The 14,783-nt window shown below is 39.5% G+C and overlaps 1 protein-coding gene across 2 annotated transcripts in view; it reads right to left on the reverse strand.

Moving 5' to 3' along the window:
* Positions 1-14,783, reverse strand: part of DPP10 (dipeptidyl peptidase like 10) — a 434,600-nt gene that overhangs the window by 175,127 nt on the left and 244,690 nt on the right. For both annotated transcript variants that reach the window (XM_066190335.1, XM_066190334.1), the window contains exon 3: positions 11,214-11,309. In XM_066190335.1, coding sequence (XP_066046432.1) covers positions 11,214-11,309 — 96 coding nt within the window. The remainder of the gene's footprint in view (positions 1-11,213; positions 11,310-14,783) is intronic.

The following is a 14,783-nucleotide window of genomic DNA, read 5'->3' on the forward strand; positions in this document are numbered from 1 at the left end:
CATTACATGTGCAGTTGCCCGGAAAGCAAAGAATTAGCATCTACCCTTGAAGCATCTCATAACAGGAGCCCATTTCCATATCTCCATACATCTGTAATCCATCAAGAATCAGTGGAAATGCTGCAGATTATAATATTAACTCTGCAATAGATTTCCATGAATGGAAGAACATGACATCACAGTTTGGGAAATTTATAATGTGGTTTAGAGTTGTAATTGATAATATGGCTTAAAGCCTCCTTCTCTAAATTGCCCATAGAGAGGAAGAAATATTGGATAGTGCAATCATTTTTACTCCAAATCAGAATGAACTGAAAACCTTATACTTCACTATTTTTTCAGTTGAAACATTCCTCAGACTTTCAAATAGAATATATTGAAATATTTGTTTTTAAATGTTGAACTGTTCACATCAATAATGCATCATTTTTGCATGAATATAATAGTGTGGCCAAGTAATATAAAACACATTAAAATAACAATGTCATAATGAAACTATTATGCCAAAGATAAGATTTCAACATTCAAAATTAAAAATTACATTGTCCACAATGTGAGAAAGGTGAAGCAAATTATCTGAACCTTCTTCACAAAGTTAATAAGAAAAGACTCCTTCATACAAAACTTGCAAGTGAAAACTAAAATCATACTTGTCACGCTGAATCTGACAGCTTAGTAACCTTTAGAGATGAGCTGTGTCAGCTGAGATCCTGGTAACAAATACATAATTATCTGAATTATCATTACAGAATTAACAGACCCAACCTGGCAGACAAGACTCCAGGCCTGAGAAGAAATGAAGCTCTTTATCTTAGAGATGGCAGCTCTAGAATGGGGTCAAAAACTAGCTTTTGAAATCAGTCAGACTGCTTCTCATTTAATGCCTGTCCTGCAATAAAACAGATTATCTTACCTGCTTCATGTGTTGTTGCTATTGCTCACAATGACAACCCAGAAGTCCTGGGTTTCCTCAGCCACATTTCTGAAGTATTGCTAATTTTTACTTTCAAAGTGCAACTTGCAGATTTGTAGAAAACTTTAGGCTTCCAAGTAGCTTTGGTTGAACTTAAAAATCAATATTCCACATGCAGAGGGAATTCAGTCAGTCCTGTGCCTAAAGTGGGCTGCAAGTGCAGAAAGCACACTCTGCATTTCCTTTGAGGCACTAGTTAAATAAGATGGTCCACATTCATCAAGGAAGCCTCAACTATGGGTACCCTTCTCAAAATTAAAGATGTGCTTTATCCCTGAGGACAAAAATATCATGGAAAACACAGGCAAAAAACTGAGTTAAAGTTGAATGAATCTTAGCATGGGAAGCTGATGTCTAAATTGTCAAAAACCTGATTGATTCTCCCACTCCCCCATTTGAGAAAATTTATTTTTACAAAGTACCCAGAGTTTAATTTATCCCACTAAAGAGGCTCTGAGTTTGAACTGCAGTATTAACGGGTTAAAGCCAATCTATATTTACAGATTTAGAAAAATAATACATGGCTGCTCTTATGATTACTAGCTACAAGTTTCTCACAGGAGTTGTCTATAAACTTTGCCAGATTGGAGAAACAAGCAAACATCAAGTTGCTTCTGGTTCCTTTCAACTCTACAGTGCCACACAGAAACTATGAGGGACACATTAGATTTCTACAGTAGTAAATGAAAAATGTAATTAAATCTAATAGTCAAAAACGTAATAATTTAAAGGTTATAGCACTGCTGTTTGCACTACACTTCACACATCCCTAAAGACACAATTGTAAAGCACAACTTTTGGCCAAAGTGGCTGGCAGGTCACACCACCAGCTCCTTCTTGGGCAGCGTTTCAGCAGGATTGGGGCAACAGTGTGGCTTTGGTGCAGTTTTGGAGCTCAACAGGTGAGTAACACACCCCAAAAGTGTTTTTGGCACCAGCCTCATGCCCTGCTCACCGCTTATGTGCGTCCTCCCAAAAAGTCTCTGGAGTTAAGGAATAAAGAGATGGCCTTAATGGAAACACACCTGTCCCATGGCACTGATGATGATAATGATGATCTAATTCAGGCCTTGTGCTCTCCATCAAGCTGTCCCTTCATTTCCCTCTCCTGATCCTGCTTCTCCTTTCTCTGTACCCAGTTCTTTCCCTTTTTTTTCATTATGTTTTTGTTTTTCACTTTTTATGCTTTCACGCTGTAGCTTTCTTCCTCCGGTGCCTTTCTCCCTGTAGTCCTGATGCACCCAAAATGAATAGCTCCAAACTGCAACAGGATGCAATCTGGACCAAAACCATGCAGCTCTGGTTTCATCTCCTCCTGCTCAGCACAAACACTTATTGTGAGAACTGAACAGAACTGATGCACCGAACAGAACTTGAAAGAATCCCAAACACATGAGCTCAGTATATGCAGACAGATAAATCCAAACATACTATCCCAAAGATACTAAAACCTAAACCCTAAACATACAAAACCCACTAAAGTCCTTTTGCATCACACTGAAAGCGATAACAAGCAAAATTGTTCAAGTGCCAACCACATTTTCATATGAAGAACAACCTTGTCCTGGGCAAAATAGACCAGGGAAATGGATGAATGAGTGGCAAATATGAGACCGTGTCTCTGAAATCTGCCACAAGAGAATCAGTTAAAGAGAGCAAACTTAAAAATGACTAAAAGTGAAATAAACTTATGTGTATATATATATCTTCATAGATATAAACATGTTTAAAAATGCAATTTTTATGGATCCATTATGCAAACATTTGAGACACACAGAACGGTATAGAAAGCACTGGTTTTACTGCCTCTTAATCCAAGAAAAAACAATGAATGGACAACAAAATGTAAGGATTAGAAATGTAAAACTTTGGCTTGTAAACATACCAACTTTAAGCACTGTGCAGCTTACTTATCTGCCAGAAAACACAACTGAGTGTTTGTTAAAGAAGTGTTTAGAAAGGAAACTGACAAAAATTCAAAGATTTGAATTTTTAGGCAAATGGAAATCTTAGGCAAATGGAAACAACACAGAATCAGCCAACTGTGCTGCTGCTACTGCTGCTGCTGCACGCAGCTACCACTCCAGGTTTATCCCCCTCCTGCACTGCACTCCTTTGAAGAAAATCCAACTACTGACGAACAAATTAGAGCAGACTTAAATGAGCCTTTAAGAAGGACCACAAAACCAGCTGCAGGTATAAAGAGCAGCTTCCCAAGGAAAATTTAACAGGCCACTACAAACCCATCCCACAGGGAAAGGACTGCAGCTCCAGCTGGGCAATGGGTACACTTTGTGCTGAGGACCAGTGATGGCAAGTGGGGAAAACTTGTCAAGGAGGCACAGGGAGAAAATATGACTCTTCATGTGTAGAAGAGCCTGCTGATGCATCCCTGAAGTCTTTATGAGTCACAGAAAACAATGTGGAAGTCTGGAGGGAGCTCACAAGTCTGCTGTGCAGCACCCACCATCTGTTACCATTCCAAAATGCTTTATCCACTGCTGAGCTTTGCTCATGCAACAAAAATATTTGTCCTGGGGGGTTGCATCCTAGGAGTAATGATGTAGCACATTCAGTTTAGACTTTCTGATCACATTAAGGACTGCTGTTTTAGCCAGAAATGTGTTACTGAGAAAAGGCCTCCCAGTTCCACCAACATTGCTATGGCAACTATGGGAATATTTAAACTTACTCCTGCACTACACTCGGGAGACTTTTGCTTCAACAAACAGGGAGAACTAAGATTTATTTAGTGTCTGGTCCACTTTCCCAGGGGTTCACACACACAACTTCTGGACTTAACCTTTCAACATTAGGTTACTATCCAGAAATACTGATTAGAAAATGTTAATCATTCTGCTAACCTCTTTCAAAAGACACCTTGTGCTACAGATACACTCTCCCTGTGTAAATGTTTTCTAAGTATATTGATGTCTTTGTTAAATTCTTAATGCTTTGGGCTGTGGAATAAGTAAAAAATCAATCGGGACATAAATTTTAAGAAGGATAGCAATGATTAGCTGTGTTTTTGGCTATTGGTGGCAACAGGTCATTTGACCTCCTACTAGTTGGAATGCTTGATTTCATTTTATCCTGACTTATATCCCAATCTCTGGATTTTGTCCCATACCCAGAGATTTCAACTAGCATGGACTCGGGCTACATCTCAATAAATACAACGAGAAGGAAGTTGTTACAAGCAGCAAGGACTCTTAAGGAAGATAAATTTAAAGTATTCTGTGGAAGAAATATAACACATCTAGTAAAAATCAAAAACAAAATGTCAGGAAAAGAAACGGCCAGGAAAAAAATTTTGCAACCAATAATGGCGATGCTTGAGAAAAAAAAAAAACAAACCAGCAGCCACAGGAGACTGTAGAGGTCAGGACTAACACAATGTTGTCCTGGTGCACAAAGAATATCGGTGGAGGAAGGAAGAAGTCATTTGCAGAACACAATGGTGACACAAGTTAATGGCCCCGAATACACAGCACAGTTTAAGGCTTGTTAACGATCATTAACAGTGGCACCAGTATCGATGCAGCACCGGGGATTAACATCCTACATCTGAGCACAAACTGCCCAAGATCTGCTTCTAAGCCAGCAGGAAACGTGGCACCTTGGAGACATCAATGGCAGGAGAGCAGAAAGGGGCACAGTGGGTGCAGCAGGTCCTGACAGTGTGGTGGGGCAGGGAAGATCAGGTAAAACAGCCACTTAGTCACATTGGATAAAGGCTAGACCACAGCCAAGAGGAAAAACCACTGAGGAAAAAACCTTATTGTGGTACAAACAGTGGAAGAAAAAAATTTTAATGAGGAAAAAACACCAAACCAACCACCCACAAAAACTAAAACTAACACAAAAATAAAATTCTTCCTAAAGCAAAATAGTTCATTGCTTGAGAAATCACAATTCCTGGATCAAAGGACACTACAAAGCACATTATACCTGGTACAGGGGTGGTACCTCCACGGCCTTTCCCTGAATGACCAATTACCCATCCACAGCTGGCTCACAGAGACCCTTCAGCATCAGCACAAACACAGCCCCAGACTCCTCCAGCCAATTCCCCAAGGAGAGAAATGAATCATTCAGTCTGTTTCACAAAAACATTGTCTAAATTCTTTTGTTTATGAAGTTATTTTAATAAATCAATGGAATGGTATCAATCAAGCCTTTTATTCCCCTTTTTAGCAGTTTCTGAGAGAAACATCAGCCAGCCTGGAGATGCTCTATGTATCTTCTCAAATTTTCTGGGCCCTTCCCAAAACTTTGTCTTCAGACTTGGCAAACCTGGGTGTGTATTTCACACAACTTGCTGGAGTTTTAGGGAAGAAGAGTTTTAGCTGAAAGCCTCCTAAGACTGGAGTGCTATCTTGGGATTTTTTTACTTGCTCTTTCACAGGCTGCTTTTTGCAGCACAGAGAATCAAAGTCCAACCCCCTCTGCTGCCTTTCAGAAATAAACTCTTCACAGAGAACCACAGGCAAAAAAACAACTCCCTGGCCTGGCTTCCAGGCTCTGTACAGAGAGATTCCAACAAAAAATGAAAGCTCTGTGCAGAGCTGGCGCGAGGAACACTGAGCACACCTCTCTCCACTCGTGCCCAAGCCCCTGACAGAGCATTAATGCATCACATCACAGCAAATTTGTGAGCACCAAACACAGCCCCTGCCACATCAAAAATGCTCTTGTAAACAATGGCTTCATTCCAGCGCGGCCACTTCAGACTCTCATCTCGTTTAGGGGACAGGGAAAAAAATAATATAGGACTCCACTCTTAATATCTATCACTGATTGCAAGAGTAACACCAACATATACAGATATGTAATGCCAGAAGAGGTATTTCTTTGCTTCTTGAATCCAACTCAGCAACAAATTTCTGGAGCAGAATCTCTTACTTCTCAGTGATGGATTATTTCTTGCACTTGACCCATATCCATCGACAAACATCACAACACACTCAGCTCTGTGAAAACAAGTTTGTGTTTATCTCAGGCACAGGAAAAGCTTCCTTTAAGAAGTGCCAAATGTTTTAAACCATATTTCTACTGCACAAAGTTGGCATATGTGCTGCTGTGGAATCCATGCTACCTTCTTCCCAGACCACTTTCATTTTTATCATAAATCATATTAAAGCAATTTCAATCACCTTCATGCCGATTTCCCAGACCCACTTTATATTTTATTTTTCAGGATAGACAAGAGGGAATAGAGACCCAAGGGAAACACTAGCTCCAGCAAAGGCCACTGTCTACACATTTCACTCCCCAGGTGACAAAGAAACATGCCAGGGACAACCACAAATAAAATTATGGGCAGACACTCTCTCAGTTGCTCTTTAAGGAAAGCAAACATATTATGAGAAGCTGAAGTAATACTTCTCAAGCCAAGTAATATCTTTCCATGTTAACTGTAATACACAGTCTACAAAACATGACACTGAAACCACTGGTCAACTGTGAAGTAAAAATGCTTTAAGATTATAATTTTTCTTTTTTTTTTCTTTTTTTTTTTGAGAGAGAGACTGTACCAAACAAAGTAAGTGTTTGCAAAATACATGTGAAGAGAGCAGAGGGATTTCCTCCTTAAGGCAGTCCCATGCTTTCTCTGATGTTCAAAAGGGGTGTCATCACCTATTCTCTTAGCTCCTCGCTGCATGAAAGTAAAGATGCCCACATCAGAAGAAACAATTACTCAGCAAACGAAAGCTTCAGCTGAGGCTAATACAGGAAATCTGGGAACACCATAAAAACCCAAAAATAAAACAAGTAAATAAAGTTAATGCAAGGACTTGAGTTTAAAAAACAAACAAACAAACAAAAAAACCAAACACAACCAAACAAACCTGGAGTGAAAATATTTCTGACTTAGGTGGAATGGTTTATTATCATCTTCAAAGAAAAACATTAAAACTGTAAAAGGGGAAGAAACAAAAAAAAAAAAAAGCTGAAGAATCTTTGCCCTGAAAATATGTGTGCATGAAAAAATCATTTACTTTGAAAATTAAATCTGAATGGGGTGTGCCTGCTGAGACTGCTAGCACAACCTTGGATTTTATTTTTTGATGGACAAAGTGATAAACCTAATTCCAAAACAAGGAATTACAGTAAATGAAGGAGGTGCAAACATACTCTTCCTCCAGACAGCTCTCGTTGGAGTGCTGCATTCATGCTCGGGCTGGTTGATTAAAGAAAGGAACTCTGTTTGCTTCCCTCCCACAAACCCTGTCTCCCGTGCTGGAACACACAAAAAAAACCACAAAACCACACATGATCAGGTGATTTGCTGAGCTTTAGAACGAGACAGCATTCCAGGGCACTGCCTGCTCCAGGCCATCATTCAGATTGCGGCTCCTTCTGCAACACTCTTTATTAAAATAAATGAGAAATGCTGCCATTGTGCTGACTATACACCCATGGGACAGAGTACCACCAAGGAGCCAGTGCACTCTATCATTTACAGGAAAGATTGGCAAGGTTTGAACAGAAAAAAATGCAAGCACCTCATATATTCACATAGAAATAAACATAAATATTCTGAATTTTACTGTCATTAACATCTATAGTCCCTGAAACAAGAGACGTAAGTACAGGCCTCAGTAAGAGAATGCAAATCTATTGAGTCCTCAGTATTTCCCACAGGGCAGCATGTGTATTTCTAAGTAACTCAAGAGAATATCCTGAAAAAATTTATCACTCTGCACCAATGAGCTGCCAGGTTCAACTCCTTTCATTATTCACTGGCAGCGTTTTAAATTCTCATTTCCTATTTGAAAACCTGAAGATCAATAATGCTAAAGGAAGATGTACTCTCACTTAAGGTCTCCAAAACTATGCCAGACAACTGGAATGCTTTCTGGAATTAAACACCTTTCCAGCTACCAGGTATTGGACTGGTTAATGGTTGTGTGTACCGTCCACCATGTCCTTTTACAGACAAAGTGATCAGATTTATAACTGACAAAGCTTAGTACTCTACTTAAGTTATTTTCGACAAAATTACTAGCTATCATCCCTACTTTCTCACTCTTTCCTTTGTAAGTTCTTCTAGAAAAAGAAAAAAAAAATCTAAGTCAGGTTTTAAGAAAAATGCATATTGCCTTTGAAATAAACCAAAACAGAATGTGAAAAAAAGGAAGAGAGGAAAAAATCTGGATATCTGCACAGGTAGATCTTTACATATTATATAAAACAGGAATATATTTTATCACTTTTAAGACTAGCTCATAGTGTTTCTTTTATTTTCTCCAGCAACATCTGAGTATCTCAGATAAAGACCAACATCTCCTCTCCAACTTCAGACATTTGCATAATTATTAACTTCGGTGGCAAGCACATAAAATTGCAGACTCAGTTTCAAGCAGAAAAGGAAATGGACTGTAAAAACTTCTGCATTTAAGGGCTTCTCTTATTAAAGAGCAGTCTAGAAATAGCTACATGGGGATGGATTTTGTAGTGAAGGAGCCTTCAAACAAGGAAGAAATAATGCACTCGGAAGATAATGTCAGAGAAATACAAAGATCAGTCGGGAGACTTTCATTAAAGGGCAGCAGTCAAATATGAGGCCTTACCTAAGGACTCAGTGTTTCATCCACCACCTGAAATAATTAAATCTTTCTGTTTTTCTACAAAACATGCTCCAGACCCTGAAGACACTGCTTACAGCAAGAATCACTTTTGCAATCTCTATTCCAACCCCTTCCCAGGAGATAAAGATGATAAAACTTTCAGATGGATACAAATTATCCTATTCCAAGAGGAGCGAAAGGTAGTAAGTAGCTATTTATTTTCTGCTAAAATCATCCTGTGCAGAGTTCACTTACCCTGCCAATATCCAAAGAAAGTGCCAAATGCTCCCCTCCAGCTCCACAGTAATGAATCTGAATATGAAGTTATATATTTCATTTTCTATGCATATAATGCCATCACTGCAATGCCACAGTGCCAGGAAACAAAGTCTTAAAAAATAAAAATAGAAGCAGGAAGCAGAAATGCTGCTTTGCAAGACTATTCCTTGGGGCTTTTTATTGCCCAAGATATTGGATATCATTAGCAATACTGGCTATTTTGAAAGAAAATGTGAAAAAAATTCCAAAACCTATACACATTTTTTCCTGGGTTTATCAAAAATACTAAACAAATCATAAACCCTTAATTACTCCCACTTTTTCTTTATTTCTCCTACACACATATATTCTAATAAACAAAATGTCCTTTCTTTCCTCTTTTTATTTTTGTACTATTGGACTTCATTGTTTCCTTGGCCAATAAACTCAGGAGAACACCTAAGTGCAAGCTTAGAAGTTTTCCCTCTGACTCAGAAAACCATCATTGCAGAAAGACTGGATATTAGTACAAATGTACTGCTAATAAAACACAGGGCTTTGCTCTAATAAATAGCATTTCTAATACTATTTTCAAGAGATGGAAAACTTCATACCTGTACAATCTCACAGATTTTAGATTGGACTGTTTCAACAATTTTTTTTTTTGCATGATACTAATACAAATGATTTTTTTGCAAGATGCTAATAAAATTATATTTCACTGTAGGAGCTTTTTAAGATGGATTTTGAAGACCACGGGAGAAACCTGTATCCAAGCAAAGGTTTAGATTCAAATTCTACATTTCTTTTTACCACATCTGGAAAACTCATAAAAGCAGCTTTGCTGTTATTACAGGCTGTAGAAGAGAGTTAAGAAATACAATAAACTGCAAGCTTTATAGCATCACCAGTATTTAATTTAACTCCATCCACAGCCTTTTAGTTTTATTGTCCTGGGTTTTGAAATTAGTACTATTTTTTAGGCATAGAATATTATGCACACGTTATGAAGAACTAGGAGAGTTCTTAGGAGAACAATCTGATGGATTTTTTAAGTAACAAGAATAAGAGATGGAACCAGCACCATGATCTTCCACTATGTACTTACCTGCTTTCAGTGACCACTTTATTTCACAATACTGGGTCTGTGATAACTTTATTTGATAATTAGGACCAGTGTTTTTCAGCCAGGGTGGGGTCAGGGGCAGCTGTTTTGTGTATTTAACAGAGAATAGCAAACTGAAAACCTGCTTTATGATTTCATTAGAAGATAGTCTTACAGGAAAAGAGTTTTCTGCCAAGCATAAGAAACTGCTCCTCTTGGCAACAGAAGTGACCCTGCTTTACCCAGTATCACATCTTTTTGCACTGAAAACAGAAACCAAGCCAAAGAAGAAACTAAGGGCTACTCAGAACAGAGATGAGATGTCATTGGAGTAGCTGGGGAAAGGGGGTGGCAAAAGTGCTTTTGCTTTTAAATGCACTTATCCTTATTCTACCCACCTCATTGTACAGAGTTTACCATAAAGCAATAATTCAATCACACAGCTCCCTACTAGGTAAAGCACTTCTAGTTATAGTTGAACACCAAAATTGATATAATTGAAGCATTACTTCCATGCAAAGTCATTCCGAATTTACACACAGAGCCACCAGACTGCCAGACTCCTGCCTTGCACAGGGCACCCCACAAGAGTTTTGCCTTGCCCAGGTCTGCACAAATCCTGTTGTCATTCCTTTGATTCCATAACCTGCAGGTAACATCCAGATTACCACAATGACACAAACCAGACAGCTGCTACTGCATTACGTGTACGTTTCTTCCAGAGAGAAAGTGAACAAGGCAAGGCATCAAGAGAAAAGGAAGCCAATGGGTTGAAGAAAAGAGTGTCAATTTGTTTTCTTTTTTACATTAAACCTTAATTTTGGAGGAATCTGCATGCCATGCACAAATCATTTAATAAATTAGAATACTAAATACAATTCTTAGTCATCAGAAAATGACTACGACTGTACAAGAACATTGAAATATTCAAGTCTTTTCTAGATGCAAAGAGAACTAGTTCTCAAATCCCGAAGTTCAGATATTAATAGAGTTGATCTTATTGTGAATCCACAACCAAGATCCAGTCCTTAAACACAGTTCTTCATTACTGCTTCCAACAGAGTGAGGAGCATGAATAGATAGTTTTAGTGAGTTTCTACTAGACAGAGCTTTAAAATTAGAAAGCCACTTCAAAAATTAATGCAAGAGACGTGATTCAGAGCAACAAGGAAAACTGGGACACTGGCCAGTTTCAAGAGGGTTTGAAATTTTAACTGTTTTTTTTTCTTAGTGACTGGATAATTTCATTCAATACTTAAAAATTTTACCTAGTTTCAAATCAAGTGAGAGCTTATAAACTTACCATTAATCCATTTGGCTTCTGGATTATGAGCTATGAACTCTTTTCTGAAGAGATCTTCCAAGGATAATCTGTTTTCTGATGAATTTGCAAGTTCATCTAAAATAAACACAACAAGATCATTTTAGATAATTACTGAGAACAAAATATTCAGTGCTGTTTGCAAAACACTGGAATTACAGAACCAGAAGTCCTGTTGAAATTGGTAACAATACCTTGCTCTTTTTTTTTTTTTTTTTTTTTTTTTGATAACAAGAAAAGTATCATTTTGTTTAGTAAACCTTCAGGAAACAAAGAATTGGTATCTCTTGCACAGGAAAACTACAGAATTTAGTGTCTGGCTATTTATTATATTGGGACTTCTGCAGCAAAGCTCTTTCTTACCACAGCCCTACACCACAAAAAATTACAAACCACTACCAAAATTTCCTGACAGCCAAAGGATGTTGGCCATATTGAGTACCTTACGCTGAGAGAAACTAGATAAAAAACTCTTGCAAGGAAATTTGGAACCAACTTCACCCATTCAACAATCGGAAATGAATTTTTAAAATATCTATATGCAAATTTTACAGCCTGTGCTTGCTTTCTAGTGACATGAACAACACAACTTGTGTTTTTCCCAAACATGACAGAACCCAGGAATACTGTGGTTCTGAATGTTAGCCAACGCTGACTTACAAAACAAAACAAAATTAAAAAATATAATTTTCCTGCATCTAAAATCACCTCCACACTTCAGAAAACTAAAAAAGAAGCTCTGCTGAATATGTGTTCTTGTGCTGTAAGCTAAAAATTAAGTGAATAGTGAAATTCAATAGCAAACTGCTGCACTAACCGTGGTAATGTTGAACCTTAAAAGTTCAAGTTTTAGCGTCAAAAGACAAACCCACAACGTTCCCAAGCAATAGCCACTGGCAGCAGCCTGCAGTTCACCTAAACTGCTTTAGGCTGTTTAGAACAGCAGCTGCCAAAAGCTGTGCTGTTTGCTACCTGTGCCCTTGCAAGAAGATTCACCTGTACACTTCCTACACAACCAGTCCAGGTTTTTAAAACAATTTTGTGGTATTGGGCAGGTTACCATCAATTACTGCACTCTTTCTCTTCTCTAAGAGCTTTTCTTTCCTTCTCCATGAGAGGACCTTTGTGTTAGGCAGATTTTGTCCTTACTGATATTAAATCTTTGTGTCAGCCCACGGTGTTAGAAGGACATTTTTAACAAAAAACCCTGCTTTGTAAAGGTCATATCCTGTAATACATTTTGGATGAAAACGTGACCCTCCAAAGAGAATGAAGTCAGTCAATAGTTTTGTTATTGGTCTTTATTCAGCCGAGTTTCTCAATTAGAGGGCCAGCTGAAAGCTTACTGTAATCAACAGCAATATGATATTTTTGCCTTTAAATGTCAGCACTGCCTGCTGCAGTCACTTCAGCTGGTATTAATAAGGTGCATCCTTGGTGTACTGAAGAGAAACTCCCTTTTAATGCACATCATGAATTTACAACAGACACGAGGCCATCCCAGCTGCTCACAGCACAGCTCTGCTGCATTTTGCACGTTGCTCCCTCCCAGGTCACAGCAGGGCTCTGGGAAGCACTCACCACTGTAATCAACTCCTCCTGCACTTCATGTCTTGTAAGGCCAAGCATGCAGACTTGTCCAAATCCTCTCTCATAAGACAAACATTCTAACCTTTAAATAAGCTTTTTTGCCTTCCTCCTACCTTCCAGGAATGCAAACAGTCTGTTTAGGGGTTTTTTGGGTTTTCTTTTCATCTGCCAGTCCAGCATGGGACACAATATTCCACCTGTAGTCTTACAGGAGCTTTACAGCAGAGCAACCTTATCTCTCTTGATTTATACCTAATCCCTCTGTTTGCACATCATGGGACCTTGTTAGCTCTTGCTCCCGCCACACACTGTTTTTATCTTCAAAGTAAGCACATGTTGTTATGTGTGCTCTATTCAGCTCCACAAATACATTCCTGTGTCTTCAAAACACTGCTTCTGACTTAACAGCATCAAGCACTGGGCTCTTCACATGCCCATTATCCCCTTTCTCCATAAGCTTGTTGACAGCCCACCCTTGACAAGCTGTTTTCCATCACCTATTAGGATTCAACATACCCTGGTCCTGATGCTGTTTATAATTCCAAACGTGTTCCCCTTCTAACCTTACCTGAGTCTGTTTCTGTTCATTGTGACCCTTTATTTCCTGCCAGTTTGCCAACTAGCAATCAAGCTCACACAAGCTGTTATGTTGTCAAAGATTGCCCTACCTATGACAGATTTTTTTCAACTGCTTAAACAAAAATCACTAAAACAATACATCAGCTGAGTACAGAGAGGCTATTAGAGAAGAAAGGAATACCAGCTCTGCTCTCTGCTTTCTATCACATCTCTGGCAAGAAATCTCTCAATATAAACTGGATTTTAAGGTAAGTTTTAAATTGCAGTTAGCATTTGTAAACTGAAAAAGAAAAATGGCATCTTCAAGCAACTTTACCAGATGTTTTAGAAGTAATTTTTTTTCTAATGCTAAGATTTAACCAAAACAGAGCCCTGTTTGTAAACCCTTAACTCCACCTTTGCCTTCTGTCAATATCTCAGATGCCCAGTTTATCTGTAACAGGACGAATTACACACCATGGGAACCCTCGAAACAATAGTGGGTCAATCTCTATTGAGCACAAGCAGGAATGAGTTGTACCCCACCACGTTTATGCTCGGAGGGAGAACAGGAGGGGGTGGCCCTGTGCGTCAGGGGCCAGCCAGGATGCACAGAGCTGCACCTGAGGATGGAGGAGGAGCCGACCTCACGGGTCAGGATTAAAGAGGGGACAGGGACAGCTGACATCACAGTCACCTTGGGGGCTGTTAAGACCCTGGGGGACACCCAAGCTGGAAGACAGAGGGGGTTGTCCTCACACCCACAAGCCCTGGTTCTCGTGGGTGACTTTGACCGCCCCAACACCTCTCGTGGGGACAGCACAGCGGGGCATAACCATCCCGGAAGGTTCTTGGAATGCATTGCTGGTAACTCCTCCCCAAGTGACAAGGACATGGATGTGTTGGAGCAGGTCCAGAGGAGGCCACAAAGGTGCTCGGGGGGCAGCAGCAGCTCTGCTGTGGGGACAGTGGGAGATTTGAGACTCCTCAGCCTGGAGAAGAGAAGGCTCCAGCAAGACCTTAGGGCACCTCCCAGTATCTAATGGGGCTCCAAGAATGCTGGAGAGGGACTTTTGCACTGTCATGGAGTGACACAACAAGGGGAAATGGCTTTAAACTGGAAGAGTGAAGGTTTAGATTGCGTTTTAGAAAGAAATTATTCCCTGTGAGGCTGGTGAGGCCCTGGCACAGGGTGCCCAGAGAAACTGTGGCTGCCCCATCCCTGGAAGTGCTCAGAACCAGGACAGGGCTTGGAGCCACCTGGGAGAGTGGAAGGTGTCCCTGCCCATGGCAGGGGGTTGGAATGAGATGATCTTTAAGGTCCCTTCCAACCCAAACCAATCTCTGATTCTAGGATGTACCTGTTTTATTTTAAAGACTTTCTTTTACTACTTTGTATTTATT

This window comes from Chamaea fasciata, unplaced genomic scaffold (genome assembly GCF_029207755.1).
Source record: "Chamaea fasciata isolate MVZ Bird 193981 ecotype frontalis unplaced genomic scaffold, bChaFas1.0.hap1 SCAF_8, whole genome shotgun sequence".
Lineage (NCBI taxonomy): Eukaryota > Metazoa > Chordata > Aves > Passeriformes > Sylviidae > Chamaea > Chamaea fasciata.